Raw genomic sequence first — 13,368 nt, 5'->3', positions numbered from 1 at the left:
TCCTTAGCAGAATATAATGATATATGAAAACAAGTTGCTGTGGGTTTTTATGATAAAAGTGCCCTAGTTGTCTCAAATCACCAAAGCAGCTGCTCTAGCATACTGATCACTATAGACCATCCTGATGTGCAAGAACAAGAAGTCAAAAACAGAATCAGAAAAGTTGTAGCCATTTTGCAATGGGAACTGACATCTGGCACAGAACAGTTACAACCACAAATTCAGTACAATATGAAAGAGTAGAAACAAGCATGCTCCTCTGTACTTCACATTGCATTCATTTACATCACTGCACGCTCCACACTCTGATTTGGCAGCTACTTCCATCAATTTTCAAATGAACATGCAGCAAATTCAGATCTAGCACTCATTGTTTTGTACCAATTCCAGTCCAGTAAAAAGCTGTTTCCACTTATATTTCACCATGGTCAGAAACAGACATTGCAAGATACACAGAAACTTAGCCTCTTCTTCCTCTCATGCTTTGAAGGAGGTCATTAAAATGTCATTTGTCTGAAGTGATAACTGGATTTCTGGATTGTGAGAGAACATTTATCTTTTAAAACTGAGACATTAGAATAACATAGATCTATATTAACAAATCCTTTCTTTTTTCCACACTCAATGCTATTTTTTGGCCCTGATATGAAGTCAAAATTTGGCACAAAATGGTACAACTTCTGAATCTGAAACAACACAAGTGTCAAAGTGCTGAGTAGAAAAAGATTTAGAAGATTATTCAATGTTTACCCATTTATGCCTACGAGCACACATTTCTCCCACCTTTAATTGCTTTCTATTGTTTACCCATGAGCTAACATTGTCCCTAATTAACTCAGCCTGAAATGCTTGTGAATACACATCTACTAACAAGTCCACACTAAATTAGCTACTTATATTAGTTAATTGCATTATCTAGTGTAAATTCATTACTCTGACAATCACTGGGCATGCTGAGACCTATGAAGTAGAATAGAAAAAGAAGGTTTCTTTCTAACTATAGAAAACTGTACTTAGCTCTGTCAGCTTCATTACACTAAAGTGTTAGCAATGTTTTTTCACTTCTTTGCTTCAGAACAGCAACAGAATTTGTGCACCTCACTACACGGCCAAAGGACCTTCAGCTCAAATTAAAGTTCAGTCATATGCACAACTGAAGTTTGGCATTTTATAAGCTAAGAGTTCCTTCTGTTCCAGTTAACGAAGGCTAACTGGTCTTTGTCTCAAAGAGCTGGCAGACATCACGAAGTCCCTGGCGAACTGGGTCAAGATCCCTTTTTGAGCAAACCCCTTGAACTGGTTCCATTTGCCACCCTCTTACCTCTGTCAGCTTTCTAGACTAAACTGGATTACCATGATCTTCTCAGACTAACATGTGACATCTGACCTAGAAACAAAGCCTTTCTGTCAGAGGAGGTTATTGTGCAACATGCAACTTACCTCAGAACAAACACATTCAATTAGGCTAGAAGCTCCCACATCATTACAGGATTTTGACCTGTGGATTGTTCCATTGGGTACTCGACAGAAACCAAGTGTCCATCCTCCTTTGTCCATCTCCCAAAAACAGAAAAAGTATAGTTTGACTTACAATTTCTGCAAAATACACTGAGTAGTCACGTGGTTTGTTGACATTGACCTCCTGCACACTCTTGTTTAACCCTTTCCAGAATATCCCAAAACAAATACAATACACACAGAAAGGGACAGGTTAAAAAAAAAAAAAAAAAAAAACACAGAAAGGGACAGGTAAAGAAACCAGAGCAGGGTGACAGCATTATTGGCCAAACCTATTTCTTTTGTTCTAGATGCATTAACTTTAACTCTTCCTCAAGCCTTGTTTGCCTCGGGAAAGCTCCAAGAAACAAGTTTCTCAGCTTCTGAAAACCCTGGAGACTTCTCCCAACACTTTCACCTTTCTGAATCTGCTTCCAAATGAACAGGATTTTCTGAGCTCACCCCCTGCTTATCTGATTTAAAAAGTATATTTCACAGTTCTCAGCACCTTCAAATCTACATTTTCCTTTACTCTGGAAATCATTTTCTGCCACCTAGTCACTTTTGAGCCATAACACTTTAAAGGTGCATTATTAAAGTACAGCAAGACTTGTACAGAATCCCACGTTAGACCAGAGCAATACCAAGACTGCATCTTCCACGCAAGTAGTTTCTTTTGCTACTGAACTTGAAGAGTTTGGGGATTAGTTTCCTGTAGTGGCACAAATCTTAAGTTACAGCATCACTTTGGAGTTTCACTTACAAAAAGTTATTTAGTGAGGGGTTTTGTTTGTTTTCTCTGAGTCAACCATATAGATTAATACTTTGGGCAAATCCTGAGATACTGTTCCTGAAGCACAGTGCAAAGTAAATTAACGCGTTCCTTCGAACTTGAGGAAAATTTTAATGGTGTTTAATATATAGTTCAACACGTTGTTGACTTGAGAATATAATTACAGACATGCTGCAATTCTGTACCAAGGACTGGTTTCCCACATGCTACCAACAGTAATTATCGCCATTACTGAGAGCACCGAAATGGCAAGAACAGGCTCAAAAAAGCCCATGATTACATTCATACAGGGCTCAAAGAGCAAGTACAAGAAACAAAGGGAAAGAGACAGCCCTCATGTGAAGATTCCAATATAGCAACATAACAACATATGCTTTCAAAGATCTGAAACTCCTCATTTTAATCCCTGCTTCAGGGGCCTATGAAAACGCTAGCTTTATAGGAACAGCTTAATTTGTTCTTTACCTCCAAATGGTGCCCTGAAACAACTGGCATTCCCCAGGCAAAGATATCCAAGGTCACACAAGTCCAATGCTTTAGTTACAGCTCAGACCACAGGATGGAGCTCAGTATCCTTTGTTGCCTTTACATTCACATTTCAGTGACAAAGACTAAGATTTTAAATGTCTCCCGATGATGCTTTTCTCTTCAGCTGATGCGGCTGAAATCTTGGGCCAAGATCCCATGCTGCTCAACAGACTTGTGCAGTGGTGTGATATTAAGGACCACGCCGGCGTTCGTGGAGAAGCAAATCGGCTGCTAGCATCAATCTTGCGTCACAACAGATCCCAAGTACGAGTAATTGGTCTGATGTTTCAACCTTACTGGTCTCCTATATTTTTAAAGCTTGTCCATATAGCTAGGGGTTAAATGTTAAACTGTATGTACAGCTATATAATTAAAAACAGGAAAGTTTTTGGTAAAATGCCTCTAGTCTGCCTCAGTACTGATTGAAGAGAGGGGAGTAGGAAAGCAGTGCTCTCTAACTAGATATCACACTGAAACAAGCAACCTACTGTCACTTGTTGACTTTTACCCCGCTTAAGGCTTGACAAATGCTAGGCAGGTAAAGCTTTTCTATTTCCATAAACAAATTAGTTTCAATCATAAAATTAAAATGATAGAAGATAACCCAGACCTATCCTGCATGCCAATCTCTCAGGAGTTCCAAAGAGCTCACTTATCTACCTACTGACGGATGAATCCAGTGTGATCTGGATCTGTTGGCATATTATATTAGAACAGGCTTCTGTTTTTTGTAAATCATGCCATTATACACAGACATCCCAAATGTGCTTTACTCTGAAGTTTCGATGGAGTAGATACTATCTGCAAAGGCTTTGACAGAGTAAAACCAAACCTTTGCTGGTTTGAAGACTTAAATGAAAAATCAAAGTTCAAACTAAAATTCTTAAGAGACCATATATACACCTGCACAAACACCTTATACACATAATTGTAGGTACCGATATTCCAAGTAAATTAGACCAGCCTTAAGCAGACACACATGACTAGTGCCAAAAAGAGTTCTTTAGTCCCAGGATACATTCATTGCAAATACCATCAGCTTGTATTGCAGCATGCAAATCATTTCCATCTATTCAGAGACTGAAGAGAGAGTGCAATCTCATTTCCCTTTTCATTCTACTTCATTCATAGCTCAGATTTCAATCTGTGATATTTTACCTTTGCTTTAACAGGAAGTGGTCAAAGCAGTGCAGGAGGCACAAGGAGTAAAGCTTCTGGTTTCCATGACTACAAGCGAACATGCTGCCCTGCAGAATGAAGCTCTGAATGCCTTGGCAATAGCGTCTGCTATTGATCTAGGTATTTTTCACCTAAAAGCGTTTACTAATATGAAGATCTTGCACAGTTAAGAAACACTCATGCTGTTAATTTCATATGCAAGAAAAGAAATACGCTGTTAATTTCATATGCAAGAAAAAGCATTATGGTCTAGATTTAGCTCTTAACCACCAAATAAAGGAAGTGACCCATCCAGAAAACAAGACCCCCAGAATTCAGGAATTGCCTGAATGTTTTTTGGCCAAGTAAAATAATCAGGTTGTGTGGACAGGCGCAATCTGCTGGGTGCTGTATGACCCTAGAAACCTACAGAAACACAAAATGGAAATAATGATGAGGGCTAGAGAAAACGATGAGAAAAGGTTTAAATGTAGACAGAATTAGACAGGGGCAAGCTATGGACTTGAATGGTCAGTGACGACTGTAAATAGAGGAAATAACATTCAGAAGACAGCCACTTGAATGAAGTAAAAAAAAAAAAGCATAGAAAAAAGGACCTTATGGAACATGCAAATGAAACAGATAAGAATAAATGCTGTAACTACTTCTAGTGAGCTAGATTTTCAGAGATTGAGTACAATTTCTTTTCAGGTTTGTCCTGTATGGATTTTTAAATATGATTAGTCAATCTCAATTTATTACAATAAAAACAGCCACCACAAATTTACACACAACAAAAGAAACTGCAAGTCAACTTTAAGTTTGGAATTTTTTTACATCAACAAGAAAGCAAGGCAGGGAAGAGCCCATTTTCATGCTTAGCCCACAATTAAGCCTTTCAGACTCATGTGTGCAACTCATTTAAATGACCTAGCTCTGATCATTAAGACTTTAATCTATTATGGGTTTATTTTGTAGTGTGTATGTTATAGAGGGTACCATCCTACAGAATGAGGCTACTGAAAAAAACACTCTATAAGAAATCACACAGAAACCCCCCAGTATAGACAAGATGCTCAAGTCATCCTTGTATAAGTAACTCATTTTAAATGAAGCCAGTCAGGAATTTTATTTAAAAGAGAAAAGCATGTTCACTCTTTGTAACCCTCTTTTCACCCTCTTTTTACATAAAAGCTCAGGTATTTGTTTACTTATTTTTCAGACACCCTTGAAGCATCTTTTAAGGAATCACAGCTAGTACAAAGCTTACACAGACTTCTACAAGATGATAATACAACTCCTGAGGTTAAATATAATTCAATGGGTCTTTTGTGCAGTCTTCTTAATTCAGGTAACTTCATTTTAAGTAGTCTGTGATGAAAGGATGGATGTTTGTGATGAAAACATGCATTTTATGTCACTGAAACGTACCACTTGTGATGCTGCAGCCAGTGAACAGTAAAGATTAAAGAGGCTCATTCTTTACTTATCAGTAAAAATCCCACTCGTGTTTTTTCTTCAGGAAAAGTAGATTAAACCATTAGCTAAGTAAATTAAAAAAATTCTTTATTTCCAGTGACAGTCAGTGGCATAATCAAGTCCTGAAAAGCAAAATCAGAGCCTTAAAATATAGGCATCTTTTCCAAACTCACCACATACAACTGTCTGGCAGTCCCAGGCTTTGCCTACACCATAGCATTTTTGTGCTCAAAGAAATAACTTGTCTGCATCATCTTACACAGGCAAGCACACATTTGTTCTGCCTATGCTGTGGGCAAACCAGAGCTGAGATAAAACAGCATCTTTAGCAGTGCTGGATTAAATGCATAGCAACTTTTAGTAAAATGTCTGAAGGGTCTGATTTCAGTTTCTCTCTCTCTGTGGCTAGGGAAGATTTAAAATTCTTCCTGCAAGATCAGACTGCTCCTGTAAGCATGGTGTGGCCTCACGCAACAACTCACCGTGTCTTTATACATAAACCATGGTTACCGAAAGCAATGACTGTGCGTAGGCAAAGACAAGAGAGCTGCTTTTCAAATCCTGGAGCTGCCCTTTATTGGCAGGCAAGCTGGATTTTGCTATGCACTCCACTTTTTCCCCTTGTAGTCACAGGTATCTCACAGGGCTAAGCACTTACATCCTTCAGTGCAACTGTGCAGTATTCACACAACAAATCTGATCTGTAAGACTTTTGCCAGAGGCGTACTTCATGAAAGGCTAACAAGGCATACAGGCAAAAAAGCTGGAGCACACACAGCCTATATTATATTTTCAAAGTACTTTTCTTTTGTTCAATCAGTTCTTGGAAGACAAATGGAGAAGAAAAAAGTCTTAACCTGTTCAACATTTTCAAAGGGTTAAAGAATACCTATCGAGAGAAACACATTTTAAGTAATATTAGGGAAAAATTCATACAGTGAGGGTGGCCAAATGCTGGAACAGGCTGCCCACAGAGATGGTTGATGCCCCAAGTCTGTCAGTGTTCAAGAGGAGTTTGGATAAGGCCCTAAATAATATGCTTTAACTTTCAGTTAGCCCTCAAGAGTTTAGGCAGTTGGACTAGATGATCTTCGAAAATTCTTTCCAACTGAACTAGTCTACCGTAAAGCAGGTCATTTTACACAGCAAATGCTCCAAATCTGTATGTTGCAACCACTGTCAGGAGCTGTTATGCCATGGCATGTCACTAAAAGCCAGCATTTTATCTCCCATTCAGGTGATCTGAGACAAGAAATAGAAGAGGACAAGATTAAAGAAACCCTCGAACAACTCTGCAGTCACAGCAATGCAAATGTGGTCAAGGAAGCTGCTGCAACGTTACAGGTTTTGAAAGGAGAGCCACCCCACTAGCCTCCCTCCCAACCCAGAGCAACCTGTGCTGCTGCTGGGGCAAATGCAATAAAATGCCAGCTCGGCCAACGCTACCTTGCATTTGTCATGCTGCTGCACAACCAATGCTATTAAAGCCCAGGTACAGCTCCTGCTTTTAAAACTATGCATACAAAAATCTGGCCTACAGATACTTGTATCACTGCTGCTCTTTACTGAGCTACTAACACACTGCAGTAGGAATAAATCCTGTCAAACAAGTGGTCTTAGAAAACATTATCTGAGAGGCAACAAGTAATTACCATCTATAATACATATATGCTGTTTGGTTTTGACAAATCAGGGAATCAATTGCAACTTTAATTTTTCGAAATCAATAGGACTTTAAAATCGCTGTAAAAACCTAAAGCTTGTATCATGCAACCCAAAACAGAGCTTTCAATTAAATGTGAGCTGTTGATTAAATAATGCAAAGGGCTAACTGGACCAGTTCAACTCCTGCACACTGTGAATCAATCTGCGTACCCAGCTGTTAACTGGAAATTTCACAACTCCCCATAAAACTGTACCTTTAAACCACCTTCCCCTCCCCTTCCACATTTTAATTTCTGCTTTTAAAGCTCATCACGGAGTTTATGCCTGCTAATATCACAATCTATATTGCTAAGCATCTGAGGTCTCATCCTACATGCAGAGTTGCGGCTATTGTAACTGGGTATGATTTGCTGTAGAACCAACTTTTGCAGTAAACTGCAGTTAATGTCCAGACAGTACTTGGACAAGATACAAATTAAAGCTAATTAGAAGTGACAGGTGGGCACGTGTGAAGATTTGAAGGTGGCCAGCATTTCATTAAGCCATCTCCAGTAAGAGAACCTAGGCTTAACTACAAATAATTACAAATTATAGTAAAACAAATGTCTCTGAACATTTCTGTAAGAATTGTTCATGTTTAAAAAGTCACCTGATTAAAAATATAGTAAAACCAGGATCTACTCCACAGCTTGTCCTTACAGGAACTTTCTGAAGTAGTTGCAAGTATGTTACAGAGCCACCTTGCCAAGATCCAGGTGACTGAATTCACAACATGGTAGTGGTGGAAACTGAAAAGCTAGGGAACAACGACTTTTTTAATCCAGCAGTAACACATTGTCTGTGGAAAAACGTTACAAGTTTTGTTCCTGTAAAAGCTTTCACACTTGGAAAACTCATTACCACTATTTAGTCCACTATATTTGTAACTGATCCATGCCACCAGATACCACTTCCAGGAGTACCAAGAAAGGGAACTTCACAAAACCATCCCAGACAAGTCACCTGGTAACAAGCAAGTTTTCGATTACATAGTGAGAAAAGAAAAACTAGAGCTGAACTGTGTCCAGTTTCATCTAGCTTAAAGTATACAGTAATATGGGCATCCTACATCTCTCCAGTGTCAAAATAAAACAGCTTCATCCAATCTCAATTTGAGAATAAGATATGTGCTCATGCCTAAACCAGGTATTAGGATGAAATATAACAGGGTATATATACACACACACCCTCCAAACAGCTGCATCTGAGTTGTCCTATTTATCAAAAATGATCCAGCCTTAACATTCTACAGTATCTATTCTATATATTATTTTAGAATAATATAGCCACTATCTACTGTCTAAATATTCTTCTGACCTTACTAAAATTCAAAGAAGTTTTTTTTTTTTAAATGCGGTAAAGAAGAAATGTTAAAATTGTCAAAGAAGCAGATACAAACTGATTTATGTAAGCCTCATGTTCAAACCTGTTACTTTCCCCTTCTGTACTCAGTAATTTCAGAATCATTGCTCAGACATGATAAACCAGATTGCAAATCACAGGAGTGGTAATTGGGCAACAGCAGTCACAATGCAAACAGTTTCAACTTTTTGGATATCCATAGACAGCATCAATATTTCTCTTCATAGTGGCTTTCCATTAACAATTATGAGAAAAGCACCTTTCTCTTATCTATTATTCATCAGCCAAGACTGAAAAATCAAGAATTCGGTAGGTTCAGCAAGAAAACACACAAGTATTAGCAGACCTTTACCATTTCCGTAGTTATCCACAAACTGCAGTCTCAGTAGCCAGTCTAAACCTCAGAGAGGGAAACGGTAGTAACTGGAAACAAGTCTTAGAACACAAACTCCACCAGTAAAAAACATTCATTTTATTTAATCAAATAAGGCTTGAGAAGAAACATATACTGAAAGTCACTCAGAAAAGCCATATCAGAAGAAGAGCCAGAACCTCCACTTCCACTGGCTAAACAACATTCAAGCTGAGTGATAACCCACAGGCAGTAAGGGAAGGAAGAGGAAAGGATGGAATGGGGAGACAAAAAAACAAGGCAATGCTAACTATAAACCAATTGCTGCATCAACCTCAACTTACTTGAGGTATAAATCTATCCACATGGCACTGTACAAAGGTCACCAGAACTAAAGACCCCCAAGAAGAAATATTCAGACTTCCAGGAGGCAACTGAAGCTCCTTTGGTCACTCTTTTCAGAGCTCATATTCATCCTCCTCCTCATGTACAGGCAAGCTGTGTCCAAACGCAGATGTAACAGAAACAAAAGAGCATATGCACAGTCAAAACATACTGAGAAATAAATACATTGCTTCACAGAAATAAATTGTGCTCATTTCTGAGAAATAAATGATCACACTGATTGAAAGGTTTCCTTCTCAGTCCAGTTAATCAAGCCTGATCTCGTATTTAATATCTTCATTAGAAAACTTGTTTCCATTGTAGTGTTTGTGGAGATGTTCCAACTGCAACCAATGAAATCTCAACATCAATTTATCAAACCTCTCCTTGTGAAATTGTTGAATTGCTTCTTCGGGGCTTTAGAGCAGGCTCACACCCAACTACTTATTCTGACAAGACTTGTTTAAACCATAAGCTAAAGCTTTAGGCATGAAGTCACTGCAGGTCCACAGAGAAGGTGCTAAATATAACTTTAAGTAGAAAGCGGTAAGAAAGTATTCCCATTCCAAGTCTGAAATTACACTACCACTTGTACCACCATTGAGGGTGTACTTCAAAGTGCCTAGGTGTAAACCAGCCTAGAGCCCCAGGGTTTTAAAAATGATACTGAAAAAACACAGAGAAGTTTATCCACAGTGAAAAGAGGAGTAAGTTCATGAATGTAAAGATCCTCAAATAGGTTGAACTTGCTCTCTTGAATTCTGTTCCAAATCACTGGAGTATTGATACAAAGCTGGTGTTAACATGGCCAAGGCCGATAAGAACAAGCTGTGGAAAGACAACACTTTAATTAAATTCTGTTTTGCATACAAACGATACTTCAAAAAAGAAACCAAGTATTCATTTGTCCTCAGGCAACTTGGCAAGACCGGCAGACAGGGGAAGTCTGATCAGTGACACCGGCCCTTGGTGGCAGCTAATTTCAGTGCATGAACTCCACTGATGTCATTGAAGCCATGATGATTTTCACCAAGTGTTGAAATGACTTCCCAGCACTAGGAACTTTGTGTCACCAAAATGGCAAAGCAAAACATACTGCCTAGATGAAAATTTCAATTGAATGTTTCACAAACAAAGTTACATACAAGATGCATCTTTCTTCCGTTTTACATACATCAGATTATTATACATAACAAAGTAAGCTAGTTGATGAGGTGTTGTAAAAGTTTCAAGCACCAGAGTTGAAAGCAAAGGTTACTGGACACTGCTTTGTTGCTTGCAAAGTAGCAGTAACAGCAGCAAATTTTTGGCTGCTCCTAGTGGACTGGATTCAACAAACAGGTAGTACAGACATCAGATTCAATGCTCTACAGAAGAAATGTCTCTTGCTCTCTCCTTCAGCGATCTACTGCTATTTTTCCCTTGTTGCATATCAACCAAAGATAAAAAAAAAATCACAGTGCACTTCCATAGATTTTACTTTCAGGTTTTTCAGAAGAATAATAGCAGACTGTTCTCTGCTCTTCTAAGGAAGTCAGCCATCCTTAGACAAGCTTCCTTTTCCTGTTGTGTCTCAATCACTGGCCAGAAAAAGAACTATGAAAGCTGCACTGAAATATACATGAAAAGTACAGCACTGTCTGTGAAGTGTTTCACGGACTAAGAGCTAGAAGAACATCTGGACAATCAATACAGACACAAAGATTCTTACTGTAGATCAGTTTTTGCCAGTGAAATGTTCGTTAATACATGCATAATACATTAAAAAAAGGACATGAGAGAGATTTAGAAGTTTGACTTTCCACGAAGGCCATGTACTTTGGAAATACAAGCATTAAATCCTTCACACAGACTACATGTAGTAAAATATCATTAAAAAAATATATACTTCTCTAAAAATTTACACTCAGGCACTGTAAAAAAAAGTTTGCTCTCCCTGAAAAAACAGGTGTCACTGGAAGCAGTAAACAATGTTTACTTGAAAACATGTTTCACATGGCCCAGAGTAAAACAGACAACTGCAACTACTTCCAAGTTTTCAGTCACATACATGTCTTTTACAGATAAAAAATATACTATGTCAAGCATAGCAACACTTTTGCAGCCACTGCAGTCCTAATCCAAAGACTTTCAGAGAAGATTGGACTGGACTTTTTACTGAATTTCAGATCAACCCGCAGGAAGGAAGGGCAGGAAGAAGAGTTTGGTTTTCTTCTAGTAAAAAAAAAATCACTTCAGCAGGAGTAGTTCAGTTTGATACAGTAAATTACTGTGAAGAAATGGTTCCAGTCAGCATATTGTGACTGGCATTTTAACCCTGTATGAGAACACAAACAGAACTGACGATTTCATAGCTTTATAGAAGACTTACAAAAAAATCAAAAATTGATATTCCACTAAAATGCATATTTTCTTATTAAAAAACAGATTTCAGTAGTGATTAATGCTGAATTTGAATGTTTCTCATCAGTCTTGATATTAGCAATTAGGACTTGAGAGGATCAGCAGAGCAGATGTGAAAGAAACTAGAGGAAGGGTAAAAAAACCATCCAAAGTTAGCACAGAATGCTTGCTACCGACTGCATTTCAAGATCTTTGCAGGCAGTACTTTTCAAAGATATTACTAATCAATAAAAGCTAGCCATTTTGAAAGAGTTTTTTTCTTTTTATATAAATAAAGACTATTTACAATTTTTCAGTCAGGAAGCAGCATTAGGGATTCACGCTCCCTTGCCTGAAACAGAGATTTCTAACTTATAATGCTGTAGAAAGTTGGATTTTGCCTCTCTTGAGAAAACACTTGCATTTTCATAACTGCTTGGGTTACTCAAACTCTGATGGTGAACACAAGTTTCTACTCCTAAGACATCTACATCACTCCCAGTCAAACAGAAATACCCCCTATTTCTGCACAACTGAGAATTAAAAAGCTAGAAAATCAGTGACTTTTTCTTCAGTTTCCAATGCCACGATGATTATGGTTGCTGGTATCTTGCCAAGCTGACCAGATGAATCTACTGTAGAGATTAAAAATATTTTCAAGGTTCTTAAAAGAGATCAGGAGGCCTTCTGCAGAGATTACAACATTAAGACTGATGACAGTTGGGAGTCAAAACAGAAAAATCTTCATGGTAGTTCTTCATGGAAGGAGTTCACAGCAGTTTAATTTCTCCTTGCTATGAGTCTAAAACCAGTTCAGCCAATGACTTGGGAAAGTCCCTTTTTTCCTCACCACAGATCAATTCTGGTGCACTGAGTTGTCTCATTAGGAAAAAAAAAAGGTAGACCGGTGTGTTTGGAGATTCTTTTTTGTATCAGCTTCTAACAAAAACCATGAGCAGGGTAAAATCCACATAAGGCCTTTAATACCAGGAGCATTTCACGGTCTGCGCATTTTTTTCCACCTTGGTGTCTGATTGAAAATAGTAAAATATACTTTTTGCAACACATTTGCTTTAGTATTCAGAAGGCATTACCTGCCTTTACAGCTTCAATATCAGAAATCAATGTCCTGGCTAGGAAAATCCCAAAAATCTAAAAAGGAAAAAAAAAAAAACAGTTGTGAGATGAAATACTTGCAATGTAGAGTCTGCAAGAAGTCTCTAAAGATTAGTGCAGAACAGGAACCTGCATATTTGTTTCTATTTCTCTGCACTGAAGTCAATGCAACTCTTAAGAATAAAGATATACATTGATAAAGCATTTGCAAGCTCAGATACCATTTCATAGCCAGGATCATGTGTTGGAGCATAGCTATTACTACACAGTAGTACAAACAGCAGAATCTAGCACAAAGTACAACTGATGAGTAAAAGATGTTTTCATGTGACACTTCAGGAACATGCAAAATAGAATTAGACTTCTAGATGTCCTAAAGTTGGAAGAAGTCCATTTTGCCAAGTTTACTTATAGCACTCACACTTAAACATACTGCTAAAATTACAAGTCTGAAGCATTTTAATTCATTCCATAACTTTGGTTAAGCCAAGTTACTATTTATATTTAAAATACTTAAGAATTCCACTTTCACAATTGTATATTCCATGTCAGAAACAACAGTTAGAGAAGTCCCAGATCCTTCTGAGATATTTAACAACTTTGAAATTATAAC

At 37.9% G+C, this 13,368-nt stretch overlaps 3 protein-coding genes across 8 annotated transcripts in view; 1 reads left to right on the top strand and 2 right to left on the bottom strand.

Moving 5' to 3' along the window:
- Positions 1-3,083, bottom strand: part of SH2D4B (SH2 domain containing 4B) — a 125,031-nt gene extending 121,948 nt beyond the window's left edge. The window contains exon 1 of the mRNA XM_040563009.1: positions 1,441-3,083. The gene's annotated coding sequence lies outside the window, so the exon portion shown is untranslated. The remainder of the gene's footprint in view (positions 1-1,440) is intronic.
- LOC121072851 (rap1 GTPase-GDP dissociation stimulator 1-like) overlaps positions 1-10,037 on the top strand; it is a 41,805-nt gene extending 31,768 nt beyond the window's left edge. Inside the window, exons 10-13 of the mRNA XM_040563007.1 lie at positions 2,943-3,082; positions 3,991-4,117; positions 5,199-5,327; positions 6,693-10,037. Coding sequence (XP_040418941.1) covers positions 2,943-3,082; positions 3,991-4,117; positions 5,199-5,327; positions 6,693-6,826 — 530 coding nt within the window. The 3' untranslated portion in view covers positions 6,827-10,037. The remainder of the gene's footprint in view (positions 1-2,942; positions 3,083-3,990; positions 4,118-5,198; positions 5,328-6,692) is intronic.
- TSPAN14 (tetraspanin 14) overlaps positions 8,979-13,368 on the bottom strand; it is a 40,049-nt gene continuing 35,659 nt past the window's right edge. For 2 of the 6 annotated variants that reach the window (XM_040563023.1, XM_040563024.1), the window contains 2 exons: positions 12,734-12,791; positions 8,979-10,085 (listed from right to left, as the gene is read on the bottom strand). In XM_040563023.1, the coding sequence (XP_040418957.1) occupies positions 10,057-10,085; positions 12,734-12,791 (87 nt within the window). In that variant the 3' untranslated portion in view covers positions 8,979-10,056. Of the gene's footprint in view, positions 12,792-13,368 lie in introns of all 6 variants that reach the window. The other 4 variants (XM_040563021.1, XM_040563022.1, XM_040563026.1 and 1 more) reach the window with 2 other exon arrangements.

This window comes from Cygnus olor, chromosome 7 (assembly GCF_009769625.2).
Source record: "Cygnus olor isolate bCygOlo1 chromosome 7, bCygOlo1.pri.v2, whole genome shotgun sequence".
NCBI lineage: Eukaryota > Metazoa > Chordata > Aves > Anseriformes > Anatidae > Cygnus > Cygnus olor.
This window is presented reverse-complemented; position numbering and strand designations above follow the sequence as displayed.